This window comes from Manacus candei, unplaced genomic scaffold, assembly GCF_025592945.1.
Source record: "Manacus candei isolate 608988 ecotype Guabito, Panama unplaced genomic scaffold, ASM2559294v1 h1tg000070l, whole genome shotgun sequence".
In the NCBI taxonomy this organism is placed as follows: Eukaryota; Metazoa; Chordata; class Aves; order Passeriformes; family Pipridae; genus Manacus; species Manacus candei.
The window spans coordinates 734,527-748,229 of record NW_026138118.1 but is presented as its reverse complement, the minus strand read 5'-3'; the positions used below and the strand labels follow the sequence as shown (position 1 = coordinate 748,229).

Genomic DNA, 13,703 nt, shown 5'->3' with positions numbered 1-13,703 from the left:
TGCTGGCTTCCCCCACTTTTATGTAAATTAATATTAACAGGTCCTCGAGTTCGGTTTCTGTACAGATATATACAAACAGGAAACAGCTTCATATTTACATCATTAAGTTAATTGGGCCATATAAAAAAGAAAATAACAGGTTCCCAAGGTAGTCTCCTATGTACAGACAGCAGAGGTGAGCTCACGTGCTCGGCGTGGGCACACTGACAGTGTAATGTACACCAACCATCACCCCTATCCCCCAGGTCACAGCCCACGGGGGCCAGGCACAGAGGGGCAGTGGGCACGAGTGTTCCAGGCAAAACAATCCCAATCCAGCCTTTTCTGCTCTCCAGGCCCCCGGCAGGATCAGTGCTTGTGTCTGGTGAGGCACACGAGTACCTCGGCGTGTGTAATGTACACTACCAGCGCTCTGTGCATCCCGTGGAAGGCACGAGACCGGCACAGATCCCGTGTTTTCCAGGCCATGGATGCTCCACACGGCTTCTCCAGGTGCTCCCAAGGCAGACACCTGCATTGGCACAAGGCTGGGCCAGCCCAGAGAGGCAGAGTCCTTCGGAGAGCCCCGGTGGGAGCGGACGGACCCGGCCTGGGTCACACGATGCTGGCCAGTTCTGTGTTGTCCGATTCCGAGCTGCTGTTGCTCTCCCCCCTGGGGAAAAGAGTTGGGAAGGAGGCATGGAATGAGCCACAGAGCAAGGTCTGCATCCCAGCAACACCTGCCTTGGAGCATAGGAGCTTCTGAATGGCTCAAGAGGGATGTCCCTGGACAAGTTTTGTGTAGCAACTGAGGCGGGTTCCTGCTGATTTCCCAACACTTCACGCCACCTCTTTGGAAGTTGGGATTGGGAAAACAAGTCAGCCCTTCCCTCACCCCACCACCCACGGGTCCTGAAGGATTCCTGGACAAGTCATAGTGTGTCCCAACCCGCCTGGTCCTGCCCCCACACACCCCCACATGCTGGCATGCCACGTTTGCCACCTGGGGAGCACAGCTGGCACTCACCTTAAATCCTGCAGGGCTTTCTTGTTTTTCCTCCGTTTCTCCTCGTCAATGGGATACAGCTTGAACAGGAGCAGGCCCAGCAGGATCAGCACCACGGGTGCAGCAGACACCAGCATCTTCAGGGTGAAGTTTACCTCGCTGGGCTGGGAGCAGCCCCGAGTCTGGTACCCCGCAAAGCTGTGGACAGAAAGGTACCTTCAGGCAGAGGAAATGGGGTTTCTAGGAGGTGAATTCATCCCTGCAGGGAGAGGTTTGGAGCAACAACTGGATTTAGAGCCCTTCAACTCCCTCCCAGCCCTTGGGAAGCAGAGATGTCTGGAGGCAGAGGTGCAAGACTGGTCTCCCTCCCTGCCCACCAACCCTCAGCTCCCACGCAAGAACTCACTCCAGGCTGAGTGTGGAGATGCCCAGGGAGACCCCAGAGGTAAACTTGGTGAAGAAGACATAGAAGGAGAAGAAGATGGCTTCATGGCCATGGGAGCCGGGGTGCTGCAGCTTGAAGTCATCTACGACATCTGGGAGCATGGACCTGTGCAGAGAGCGGGATGGTGAACACCAGGACTGGGCCAACAAGGCACCTCCTCTCTGTTGAGAGGATTTCCCTCAACAGCCCCATCTTGGACTGAAAACACTGCAAAGTGGCCTTTCAAGGATTTCTAACCCCCCCCTCAGGCCCTGGAAACACCTTGCCCAGCCCTGGGGGGCACTGCTGGGAGCACCAGGCCCTCACACTCACCAGGGCAGCAGGAAGGCGGCTGCGACGCTGATCCCGGCCGCGACAGCCACGATGTAGGTGACGATGAGGTTACTGTCCAGGACAGCCACCAGGATGAGGAAGGGGATGGCAGACTGGAGAGGGGACAGAAATCAGGTTGGCATCAGTAATGCCTGATCCAGACTCCCTGCCTTTTTGCCTTCCCTTCCACATATTCCAGCCCTCTGACCACAGAGACGGCCAGGGAACCAGTGGTGCCACCTTTACCCCTGAGCCCCACAGCACATTCCCTGCTGGCCTTGGCCACATCCACAGCAGCACAAACAGCAGGATGAGGAACAGGCACCAAATCATCCTTAGCAGCAGCCCCTGCCCAACTCTGGGACACAGCTCTGCTTTATCCCATGTCCCAGGGATCCCATATCCCAGGGATCCACCTCCAGGCCTGAGGGACTCACTCACCGAGATGCCCACGTAGACAGCTGTCTTCTTCCCAAAGCGAGTAAGGAACCACTGCCAGAAGGGGATGGTCAGAGTGGCCGACAGCTATGGGAGGAGAAGGTCACATAGTGTCACAGGGCTCTTCTCTGGGGGGAAAAGCTCTTCCCAGCAAGAAGCAGCTCCTGAGCACAGCCTCCTCCCATCACATTCCCAGCACCCGTGATTTCCACATGCTGCTGGGACTGGCACGAAGCCACACGTGTGTGCGGGGCCACCTCCTCCCCCAGCGTGGAGAACCCTGGCACCACACCTGCACAAACATAGGGAGGACCCAACTCAATCCTGGGTGCTGGGAAGGGACCTGATCTTGTCACCACAGGCACAGCATGGCCAGGAGCCAGGCTCTGGGGGGAATATGGCACCTTAGGCCTTTCTACCCCACTGAGGAGAGAGTGGGAAGTGCTCCCAGGGATGAGGCAAGCTGGAAAGGGCTCTCAAGGAGCTGTTTTGCTCCATCTTCCTGGCAGTAAACACTGAGATCCTTTTCTCGAAGCAGGGGGAAGGGAGATAAGTAGCAGGATTTGGACAAAAGGCCCCCATGGCTCCTGGTCTGCCCCGTCTCTGGCCGCCTTCATTCGGGAACAAAGGCCTTGCTGTTCCTGCCAACCCACCAGGCTTTTGCAGGACATTTGGCAGCTTCTTCTCCCTCCCCTTCTCCCAGGGGATCTTTGATCATTATCCCTGTAGCAGAGCACCACAGCCCCATGGCCTCCCTGCCCTGAGATCCCATCCAGTGCCAGCTCCCAGGGAGGACCCACGGGATCCCACCACGTTCCAGGACAGGGCCACACTCACCATGATGGCCAGGAGGATGTTCTGGAACTCGTTGCGGAAGCCCAGGGTGTAGGTGCAGAAGAGGGCAAAGTTTCCCTCCAGCAGCTGTGGAGGAGGCAGACAGGGATTAGGGGGGACACCCCACCTCCTCAGGGGGACACCCTCCTCCTCCCACAGCTGCACCCCTGGCACAAGCAGGGGAAGAAAGCGGCCATTCACTGACCCATCCGAGGGACGAGGCCACATCCTTCCTCTCTGCCCTGGGGCAGCTCCGGCCCAGGGAGCTGCCACCTCACATGCTCCCAGCCCGCCAGGATCATCCCTGCAGCCACCCCCAAGCTGTGCTGCTGCCATTCCCTCTCCCCAGTCCTTCCAGCTCACCATGAAGCCCAGCGAGGTGAAGAGGAAGCCAGCAATGAGCTTGATGTAGGCACCGTGGTTCATCACCAGCCTCAGCCCCTGGAAGAAGGAGACAGGCTCGTCCGACTGGAGCTCAGAGGACTCTGGGGAGCAGAGCAAATCAGCCCATCGTTAGTCCCACCGAAACAGCACCCTTGGGTGCAAGGGGTGCAGGGCCTCATCCTGCTGCTCAGCACCCTGCACAAACCCCTGCCCCTCTACAGCACCCCACCCCAGGGGAGTCAGGGCAATCCTTGCCCTCATGCAGGGGTCCCTCAGCCCCACGGAGGGGAGAGGGTGGCCTGGCTGATCCCTCATGGGATAAGCAGGGGGAGGGAAGGACAGAAGCTACTGGACTCTGGATATCACATTCCCCCCTAGAATATCCTAGTTGGCACTGGCAACCTTGGCCAGCCAAAAATGTGCAAGATAACCTTTATCTCTGACAGTGCAGAGCAGAGCTAAGCCCTCATGGCTGTGCCTGACGCACCCCAGAGATGCTCTGGCCTCCTGCCTGCAGTGCTGCCCTTATGCAGCATCTCCCCAGGCCCTCAGACCTGGAGCTCAGCTCTACCCACCCCTCTCCTCTGGGGCTTGACCCGTGAATGAGGGGCCAAGGGCTCAGCCAGGCTCCTGGAGAGGAAGGAACCAGAGCATTTCCACAGGTGTGGGGTGTTGCAGCACCTCCCAAGCCTCACCTCTCTTCTCGCGCACGCCCGCCCACAGGATCAAGGCACAGAGGATGTAGAGCCCCCCGATGACCCCAGCAGCGATCATGTAGGCATTTCTCTGTGCAAGAGAGAGGGGGGACAGGTGAGGAAGGGGCAAATCCCGGGAATCAGCCTGGTGCAAAGGGCAAGAAGACATGGCAGGGTCTCCCCCACCCCAGCTTACGGTGTCTGTGAGTGAGCCGGTGTCGTGGGTCATGTTTAGCTCCTCCAGGGCCACCGAGGAGTTGGTCATGCCAAAGAAAAGGGGGCTCTCAATGCAGGGAGTGTCTGCTTTGCCCACAATCTGGCCCTGGATGGCGGTGCCCAGCACAGTGCCCAGCACTTCCACAGTCATACCTGGAGGGAGAAGCCAGAGGGACTGAGCACAGCCCTTGGGCACCCAGGGCGTGGGTGCAAATCCTCATCCACAGTAGAGCCTCCCCAGCTGCCCTTCACTGGGGGAAATGAGCCAGGCCAGCTCTGCTACAGCTCCTTCCAAATCCCCATGTGACAAAGCCACAGGGAAGGAAAGTGCCTCCTGGGGAAACTGAGTCAGAGAGAGAGGCCAAGCCGTGGTCATGCGGCTCCCACTGCTGCACGATGGAGCAGGAGGAAAAGCTCAGGAGCTCAGACTCCCCATCATCTGCTCCAGGCAGAGCCATAACAGGGATCATCTCCCCTTCAGCCCAGCTCACACCAGACCAGACAAGGATGTCTGCTGGAGGAGCCAGGGAAGAGGAACGGGAAGAGCTGGACCAGCTGCAATTCAAGCCCTGAATGATCATCACACACCACCCTTGGGATGGAGGGGCAATCAAAGGAGCCCTTGCCAGGAGGGTTTATAAGGAGGATCTCCCCAGTGAGAGTTGGGGGGAAGGGGAGGAGGAAGGGAGGAACAAGGGGGGGAACTCTTACGGTAGGCAGTGGCCGAGTCCCGCTCGCTCTGCTCCCTGCTGATGAACATGGTCAGTGCTGAGTAAGGCACGTGAAAGCACTGCAATGGCACAAGGAGAATTGGCTCAGGGAGGGTGTAACAGCCCAGGGGACCTGGGGCAGGGGAGGACCTGCCCCTCTGTGCAGCTCAGCATGGGGGAGGCAGGGACTGGTCCCCTCCATCCCTGGTGCGTGCAGAGCCCAACTCACCGTCACAAGGGTCTGGAAGACGCAGTAGAAGACAAGATACCACATCACTTGACCTCTGGAGATGTCTGGCACAAACCAGATGAGGATGTAGGAGATGACAGCGAATGGGGTGGAGAAGATGATCCTTTGGGAGAGCAGAGTGTTAGTCTCATGGGCACACAGGGCCCGGGTAACCCCCCTAGCCCAGGTCCCCCTGCTTCCACACATCCAGTGGGGTTCAGGCACCCGATCTGGGGGGCTCCTGAGCTGCCCCAGCATGGCCCACCCAGCTCCAACCCTTGGCCAGGAGGTGGTTGCCCCAGGGCTGATCCAAACCAGGCTGAAGGCAGCAGCTCGGGTGTCACAGGGTGGAAAGGGCTGACTCAGACTTCCAGGGAAGAGCTTTACTTGCAAGAACAGACATACCTCCTTCCATGGAAGTGATTGATCTGTTCTTGCCTTTGGCTTCCACCCTCAGGCCCAACCTCTTCCCCAGGCAGCACTGCTGTGTTCAGCAGGATGCAATCACCTCTCTCATCCTGGCAAGAGCTGGGGAGCAGCTGGGGGACAGCCAGGCAGCTCAGCCCTGCTCCCCAGCAGCCAAAAACCTCTCACCAGCTTGGCTTTTCTGCCAGGCCCCCCAGGCCCTGGTCCTGGGGTCACTCTAGTTCTGCTGGCAGCAATGGGGCAAACCACCATCCAGCAGCAGCCTGGCTCCTTCTTCCACCTCTGCCCAACTTCCCAGAGCTGTGGGAGCAGGGCCATGGGATGCAAAACGCAACGGAGGATCAGAGGGGATTGCTCAAGTGCTGGTCCCTGCAGGACCAGCCAGCAAAGGTGATGGGAGCAAGAAGCGATCCAGGGCACCTGCCCACTTCATCCAGGGGATCTCATAACTCCTGTCCTGGTGCAGGACAGCCAGGGCACAACTCTGCTCTGCACCAGCACCCCAAGGACACCACAGGCTCCCAGGACCCCACAGCACTCCAAGAAGCACGGGAGGAATTCCTCCTCCTGGAGGGAAGCGAGCCAGGTGTTGAGGTCACTTCCACATCTGTTTAGGAGATGGATTTTTGCTTGGCAATTTGTGAGCATCCTGCGCTCCACAAACTCCAGGAGGCTGCGTCCTGGAGCGAATCCAGCAGAACTGGGCACGGGACTGATCCACACAGGGCCAGAGCTGGCCCTGCACTGCCAGGGTACAGTGAGATCTTTCCCTCGGGGCTGACGTACAGGACGCAAAGTTTAAATTTAAAGTCGCGCAGGGAGGCGGGGGGGGGGGAGTAGAACGAGAAACTGGATCTCCATGGATGGAGAGCGACAGAGGCGCTGCACAGGACCCAACACATGCACATTCTTCCGCACCCACGTCACCCTCTCGGGGAAGAGGTGGGGGGAGGAAAGGGGCGAGCCTACTCCAGCCCCTCCTCTGCTGCCGCTTATCGCCGAGCACATACGTGGAGCCCGGGGAAATGCTGAATGAATCACCAGAGCAGCGGCGGGAAGAGCGTCACGCTGCCCGTGGGCGCCTGAACGTCAGATGCGCCAGTTCCCCGTGGGTCACCCCAGCCCCGACACCGGGATGCTCAGCCCCGGCCAGGGCTGACCGGCAGCTCCGGGCAGACACTGAGGAGTGACTGGGAGTAACCCCTGACCCAGGCCGAGGTGATTAAGGCGCTCGGAGGCGGCTGCCGTGACGCGCTCGCCCGCTCATTGGCCCCGGCGCGATGGTGTGTTCCTTTGTGCCGCGCTCACACCCCTTCCCGGCCCCGCCGTTTTTAACTGTTTGCAAACGGCTGCGGCCCCGGAGAAGGTCAAAGCCAGGGGTTCCTCCGTCACCGACACGGCGAGGAAAAGTTTAGTCACCGGGAAGTCTGGAGTGGTCAAGGAAAAGGGGATCCCAGCTCTTAGCTGGAAGTCCCAGCTCAGAGCAGAATCCACGAGGCTGGGGGGAAAGAGGAAGCAGCCGCTGGATGAGCTGCTGGGAAAAAACGTCACAAAAAGTGTTTCGAAAGGAAAGAATTGAAAGGGAGAGAAGTGATGGCCCTCAGAGAAGGTCTCCTTGCCCTTCTAAGGAGCTGGAGCAGCCGTGAGCTTTGAGCTGGAGGCAGCAGGAACCACAGATCAGCCCCCTCAGAACCTGGCAACAAACCCTCATGCACGGGGAGGGTTACACAGAGTCATCTCATGGGTGCTGAGGGTTGGGATCCGGCAGCAGCCTCCGAGACCACCCCAGTGCCTGCAACTCCTGGCTTTGCACGCAGGGAAACTGAGGCAGCACCGGCAGCTCTGCAGCCACAGCAGCAACACCAGCCTGGGGCTGTGCAGCCCCAGACCGCCAGAAAACCCTGGGTTTAAGAGGTTTAAAATCAGCTCAACTCCATCCAAACTGGACTCAGCGGGCAGCCTTTGAGCCATGTACAATAGCAGCAAGCTCCGGCCGCCCCGGCACTGCTGAGGGGCCCAGAGCGAGCCGAAAGCTCTGGCTAATTTTAACGAAGCAGGAGCCGCTTGGAGGAATGCAGCCGCTCCATCCCCACCCCCTGCCTCGAGATTAGGGCGAGCAGAGCCACGACAGCCATCCCTGGCTGTCCCACACAGCCCAGCCAGCCCCGTGCTAATCTCCAGACCCCAGACCCGGCCGCGGGGCAGCTATTTCAGGCCGTGCGTGGAGCCTGGCTCCAACAACTGCCTGCTGCTGCCCAGAGCTATTCCAGGAAAGCCAGGAAGCAGAGGGTATAATCTGCGGGGGAAAGGACTGCGTCCCTCCAATTCCACTCCCCCCATGCCCACCCTCTTCGCTGCATTGTATTTCAGCAATCCCACAGGCGCCCGGGGTTATTTTAGCACAGGACATGCCACCATGGCCACACCGAGGCATTAGCGCCCTGAAACGCTCCTGCACAGGGACAGGTGTTCATGGATGTCCTAAATCTGCCCCGGGTGCAGGCACGAGCCATTGGGGGGTTCACGAACCCCATGCCATCTGCTCCAAACTCCCCGCTCCCGAGGGCGGGCGGGAGCATCCACGTGCGGTCACCCAGCTCCATGACAGCTGTTTTCCTGCCCCAGGAGCGCCCTCGTGACTGTCAGCCAGCACCCACCACCACGCACCTCCGCACACACCCCCGTCCCTCCTCCCTGTGGGTGTGATGCCATCTGCTCTGCTGGCACCTTGGCCCTGCCACCAGCCAGGCCTCTGCAACCACCGCTGAACAAAGTCCAGCAGGGACGTTGGAGCTCACAGGTGCAGTGACACGGAGGTCAGCCAGGTCAGGCCGACCAGCCAGAGCAACAGGCACAAACTTGAGGCCTCCCAGCTGTTGGTGGCAGCTTGGGCTTTCTTGGGGCACTTGGCACATCACCTGGGTGAGCCAGGGCGTCAGCACGTCCTGCCCTGCACACCTCATGCCAGGGGATACTCAAAGCTGACACTCAAAGTGCTGTGACACATCAGGCAGGGAATGCAGGGTGCTCCCAGCAGCTCTTACCAGGGCATCAGGCGGCCGAAGCAGGTCCATGAGGATTTGCTGATGAAGAAACCCACCATGGGGTCCGTGATGGCATCCCAGGCTCGTCCCACAAACAGGATGATGGAGGCATAGAAAGGATCCAGCTGCAGGAGGAAGATCTTGTGTCAGCACATGCAAACCCTCAGTGCCCCCGGCTGCCCTTCCTGAGCCCCTCAGGACCCTCCCAACCCTACCTACAGCAACCCCACTGCCATTTGGGAGCAGGGGAGGAGTCTCTTGGTCTCTCCCGCTCGTTCAGGGGGATTTGAGGTGCCCAGTCCCTCCGAGTGCTGCCCCACCACACTCTTTCCACACCAAACTCCCACATCTCGGAGCTGAGTTCCCCAAACCCACCCCGCAGCCAGCACGAGGGAGCCCACGGGCACTTCTCCCGTGGCTTTCTTCCCTTCGTTGTTTCACACCGATCCGGCACGCTGCGGGCCCGTGGGACGCGTCCTGCCCCCCGCCAAAAAACAGCCACCACCAGCCCGTTTTATAGCGCGGGGAACCCAAGCACGGAGCGGTCGCACAGCAACACGCGTGGGAGCGGCCCGCGGGAAACCCGCAGCCCCCGGAGGGACTCCCGCCCCCGCGGGGCGATTCCGGCGGGGGCCGGGGCATTTCCAAGCCCCGGGTACGTCCATCCGAACGGGCAAAGCGGCACGGGGAGCTCCGAGACCCCCGGCCCCGGCCCCCCCAATCCCCCAGCCCCGGTCCCAGCCATACCTGCGCCACGTCCAGGAGGTAGATCTGGAGGAAGAAGCCGAGGGCGCAGCCCGTGATCTGGTAAGGAGCCCCCCCGACGGCGTAGCACAACTTGCTGCACACCGACAGCCGCTCGCGGCTCTCCTGCAACCGGGACCCGGCGTTAGCCACAGCGGGGAGCGCCCCCCGGCCCGACATGTCCCGTCCCGTCCCGTCCCATCCATCCCACCCCCGCCGAGGCGGTCCCGGCGCTCACCTTGCGGCGGTGCTGGCGGCAGAGGGGGGGCAGGAGCCCCCCTGCCCCGGCCCGCTCCGCGCCGCCGCCCCCGGCCATGCCGTGCGCGATGAATGGGGCCGCGCCGCCGCCGCCCGCCCTTGTACCGGCAGCGCCCGCCCCGGGAGGGCCGCGCCGGCCCGCCCCCGTCCGCCTCCCGCGAGCGGCTGCCTCCTCCTCCTCCTCCTCCTCCTTCTCCTCCTTCTCCTCCGTATCCTCCTGCCCCGGCCCTTCCCCCCTTCCCCACCCCCCCGTCCGCCCACCCGTCTGTCCCCGTCTTTCCTCTGCGTCTCTGCTGTCTCACATCCCCTCATCCCTCCATTCTCGCATTCTTTCATCCCTCAGCTCCCCCCCTTCGCTCCATCCCTTCCTTCCAATCCCAGCTCTTCATCGCTTATAATCAAAGAATGGTTTGGGTTGGAAGGGACCTTAAAGACCATCTCGTCCCACTGTGCCAGGGGCAGGGACACTCTCCACTAGCCCAGGTTGCTCCAAGCCCTGTCCAGCCTGGCCTTGGACACTTCCAGGGATGGAGTATCCACCACCTCTCTGGGCAACCTGTGCCAGTATCTCACCACCCTCATCCTAAAAAACTTTATAATCTCTATATCTAACATAAATAATTTAGTTTATAACCATCACCCCTATCACAACAGGTCCTACTAGAAAGGGTGCAGTGCTGCAGTGACCCCAGCACTGGATGGTGACGTGGACATAGATCCCAGCACCTCTCAGCTGTGCCAGGTGCTGTTTGCCAACCAATGAGCACACACAGACCAGTGCCAGTGTTGTGTCACTGCAGTGACAGCCACCAACTCTGCTTGGCTCAGGCCACTGATCAAAGATCACCCCAAGACGGGACTGCAGAGCAGGGCTGAGCCAAGGGGGCCAGCGTGGCACCAGTGCCATCACCTGACTGCCACATGGGACTGGGCATGGGGACAGGGATGGGCAGGGAGGACGAGCCGCTGGCACCCAGCAGGGACCTGGGATGCAGCAGAACCTGAGTGGATGCTGGGGATGAGCAGGGTGGGCAGCCCCTGGCATGGAGCAGTGAGTGGCACAGCAGCTCTGTACACTCCCTGGTTTCAGAACTGAGCTGGTGTCACTGCTGACTCACAGTTTCCGGCCCCTCACACACGTGCAGTGGGTTCTCCCAGTGCTGCTCTGCGTCACAGCCCCGTGTCCGGCCACACTGGGAGCTCAGAGCTGCTCCCCACTGGGGACAGGGACCTGGGTGAGGCTTCAGAGTGTCCAAATTTGTTCAGTGACGCAAAATACCTCGAAACAAAAGGTGAGGGAGGTGTGAACAATGCCACTCACCCAGTCAGTGTGAGAGAGACCTGCCCCTGGCTCCTCGTCCTGCTGTGCTGTGCTGACTCTGGGTGCTGGTGTGGAGCAGAGGGTCCTGGTCACCATCTTACTGGCAATGACCATGTCCCTGGGCAGCATTGGTGCAGCCACTGGGGACACAGAACCATAGACTGGGTTGGGTTGGAAGGGACCTTAAAGACCATCTCGTTCCAACCCCCTGCCCCGGCACGGACACCTCCAGTGTGACACTTCCAGGGACATCCATGCAGGTTTGTGTCCCTGCCTGAGAAAGTCCTGCACCACCCTGAAAACACAGATTTGGATCCCCCCAAAGCTCTCTGGTTCCCAAAGGCAGGTAACCAGGGGAGGTGTATTTGAGTCTGCTCCATGCCTCAGTTTCCCTTTCCACAAGAAAAAAACCTCTTTTGAAGGAACAGAGGGGACACTTGATTGACACTTGATCTGTAGGGACCAGACTCCCCTCTGTGTGTGACCCCAGCACTATTACTCTGCTCCCTTTGTCCCAGAGGCTCCTCAGCTCCTGAGAATGCTTTTGGCATTCCTGTCCTTGAGTAAAGCACTCAAAAACCACCTCCTGGGCAAACTCGGCTTTAGGGGAACAAAGAAATGGCCTTTGAGAAGGAGATTGTGCAGAAAGATCACAGATAGGTGAGCTCAGCCTTACATATGAAGAGGAGAAGTAGACAGACCAGGATTTCTCAGGATTAGGAGGATTTTCTCCCCCAAATCTGGTATTGCACAATTTCCTCTGGGGGATTTGAGATCTTCCTCCCAAGCAGATGCTCTGGGGGATCCTCACAGCAGTAAAGGGACTGCCAAGGGCTGATCCCTGTGGGGGTGTCAGTACAGCAGCTCCCACCAGGTTTGGGGTCTCCAAGGTACAGGTGGTTGGGGCTGGACCACTCCCAAGGTCACCTTTGTCAGTGTGATGGTCACACATCAGGCACAACCTGAGCTCAAATACCCTTTGACGTGAAATGTGCCACATCCCTCACATGGGGACACCACTGGGGACCCTTCATGGGCTGAGCCCCAAATAATGGCCTTGGTGACAGGAACAGGGATGGGGACTGCTGCTCCAGTGCATGATGCCATCCCCTGCCTCCCACACCTCCTGCTGTCATGCATCCGGCACAGCCTGGAGCAGGATCTGAGCAAATGTGAGAGCACCTGAAACCAGACAACCCTGCCAGGCTGGGCCAGCCAGGACGGGGAGGATGGGCTTGGGGGCAAATGGCAGTGAGGTGGTCACGGAGCTGCCGGGGTGACACAGTGTGTGCCTCAGTGTGGCTCCCCAGCACCGAGAGAGCACTGCCCCAATGTCACAGAGCTTCTCCAGGGCTCAGGGCACCTCCTGGCACCAGGCAGGGTGTGACGGGGGCAAAATGGGACTGGAGGGGGGAGGAGGCAGCAAGACTGGAGCCAGTGGTGCAATTTCCTCTCCCTTCTCTTCCTTCTCTGCTAAACTCAGAGTGGGTGGCGGCATGCCCAGAGAGCTGGGGCTGGCATGACCCTGGGGCTGTGGGCATTGTCCCCCACCCGGGCTGGGAAGAATTTCATGGTGCTCCCAAACCCCAAAGGGGCTCGGGTTGGCATTTCACAAGCGCCCAGCCAGTCCCCGTGGCTGCTGCCCGGCAGCTTCACGGGGACAAAGGGGACACATTGCATGGCAGCACGTGGCAGCTGCCCTGTGCTGCCCACCCCTCTCCTGTGTGGGACCCTGGGGAGCATGTCACAAGGCTGAGCAGGATGAGACAGGGCCAGGATGTGCTGGCACGTGGCTCACAGCCTCTGCTGTCCCTGGGGATCTGGGACCCCCATGGGGACAGCAGGGTGGCTCGAAGGCTGCTGCTGCAGCAGGATGGGGAGAGCCAGAGGCAGAGCCCAGCTCAGGATGCCCCTGGACCAGGCTCAGGGTGACTGCCCACCGTGGGGAAGCACTTTGGGGTCTCAAAGTCCAGTCCTGCTGTCAGTGGGGATCCAAAGGGCACGGGGGCCCCCGGGGAACTGCCTTTCATCATGTGCTGGAGCCGTGCCAGCCACGGCAGCTCCCGTGGGGCTGTGCCAGCGCCGGGGACACGTGCTCGGTGCTGGCTGTGGAGCTGTGCCAGTGCCCTGCAACGGCGGGGCACGGCAAGAGTTATCCTGTCCTGTGGGCAGCCCCTCCATCCCTGTCACCTGCAGTGCTGCCACAGCCCCCGGGGCTCTCACCCACCCACCCACCCACCCACCCTGTTTGCGCAGCCGGCGCCGCAGCGAGAGGCTCTCGGCTCCTGTTTGCCCAGTGCCTCGAGAGGCCGGGATGAAAGGGCTGCGTGGCCCCTCCAGCCCTCTCCAGCGGTGCTTCCGCACCTTCAAAGCATCCGGAGCCCCTTGAAGCCGAGACAAGCACCTGCCTCACCCTGGGAAAAGCCGGAGACATCCCGGAGGCCAGCAGGGAGGGGGAAGGAGACGTGGCTGAGAGCTATAGGCTGTGGGAGGCTTTGCTTCTGTGCCCGAGGATGTGTTGGTGTTGGATGGAACAGGTGGTTTGGGGCAGTGCCAGTCGTGTCCCCAGCCATGACCACTTGTCCCTGCAGGTGCTGGGACAGGACAAGCCTCTGTGGTAGCTCAGTCTCTGCCCTCAGTGCAGGGTGATTTGTTTCCTACT

The 13,703-nt window shown here is 60.3% G+C and overlaps 1 protein-coding gene across 1 annotated transcript; it reads right to left on the bottom strand.

Moving 5' to 3' along the window:
* Positions 1–9,844, bottom strand: MFSD2A (MFSD2 lysolipid transporter A, lysophospholipid). Its single transcript, XM_051807076.1, has 14 exons — positions 9,701–9,844; positions 9,466–9,588; positions 8,719–8,843; positions 5,249–5,372; positions 5,021–5,099; positions 4,290–4,462; positions 4,094–4,184; positions 3,378–3,499; positions 3,018–3,101; positions 2,184–2,267; positions 1,743–1,855; positions 1,392–1,535; positions 1,007–1,183; positions 1–652 (listed from the first exon to the last, which is right to left on the bottom strand). The coding sequence occupies exons 1-14, from the start codon at positions 9,776–9,778 to the stop codon at positions 595–597; spliced, it is 1,575 nt and encodes a 524-aa protein (XP_051663036.1). The 5' UTR covers positions 9,779–9,844; the 3' UTR covers positions 1–594.
* Between the last annotated feature and the right edge of the window lie 3,859 nt (positions 9,845–13,703).

Bases quoted from the DNA above. Each gene is read 5' to 3' on its own strand.
- MFSD2A (XM_051807076.1), bottom strand. From the start codon at position 9,778: ATGGCCGGGGGCGGCGGCGCGGAGCGGGCCGGGGCAGGGGGGCTCCTG. The intron at 3,500-4,093 runs GTGAGGCTTGGG...TCTGCTCCCCAG, and splicing joins GGGCGTGCGCGAGAAGAGAG to AGTCCTCTGAGCTCCAGTCG. The intron at 1,184-1,391 runs GTGAGTTCTTGC...TTCTGTCCACAG, and splicing joins ATCTCCACACTCAGCCTGGA to CTTTGCGGGGTACCAGACTC.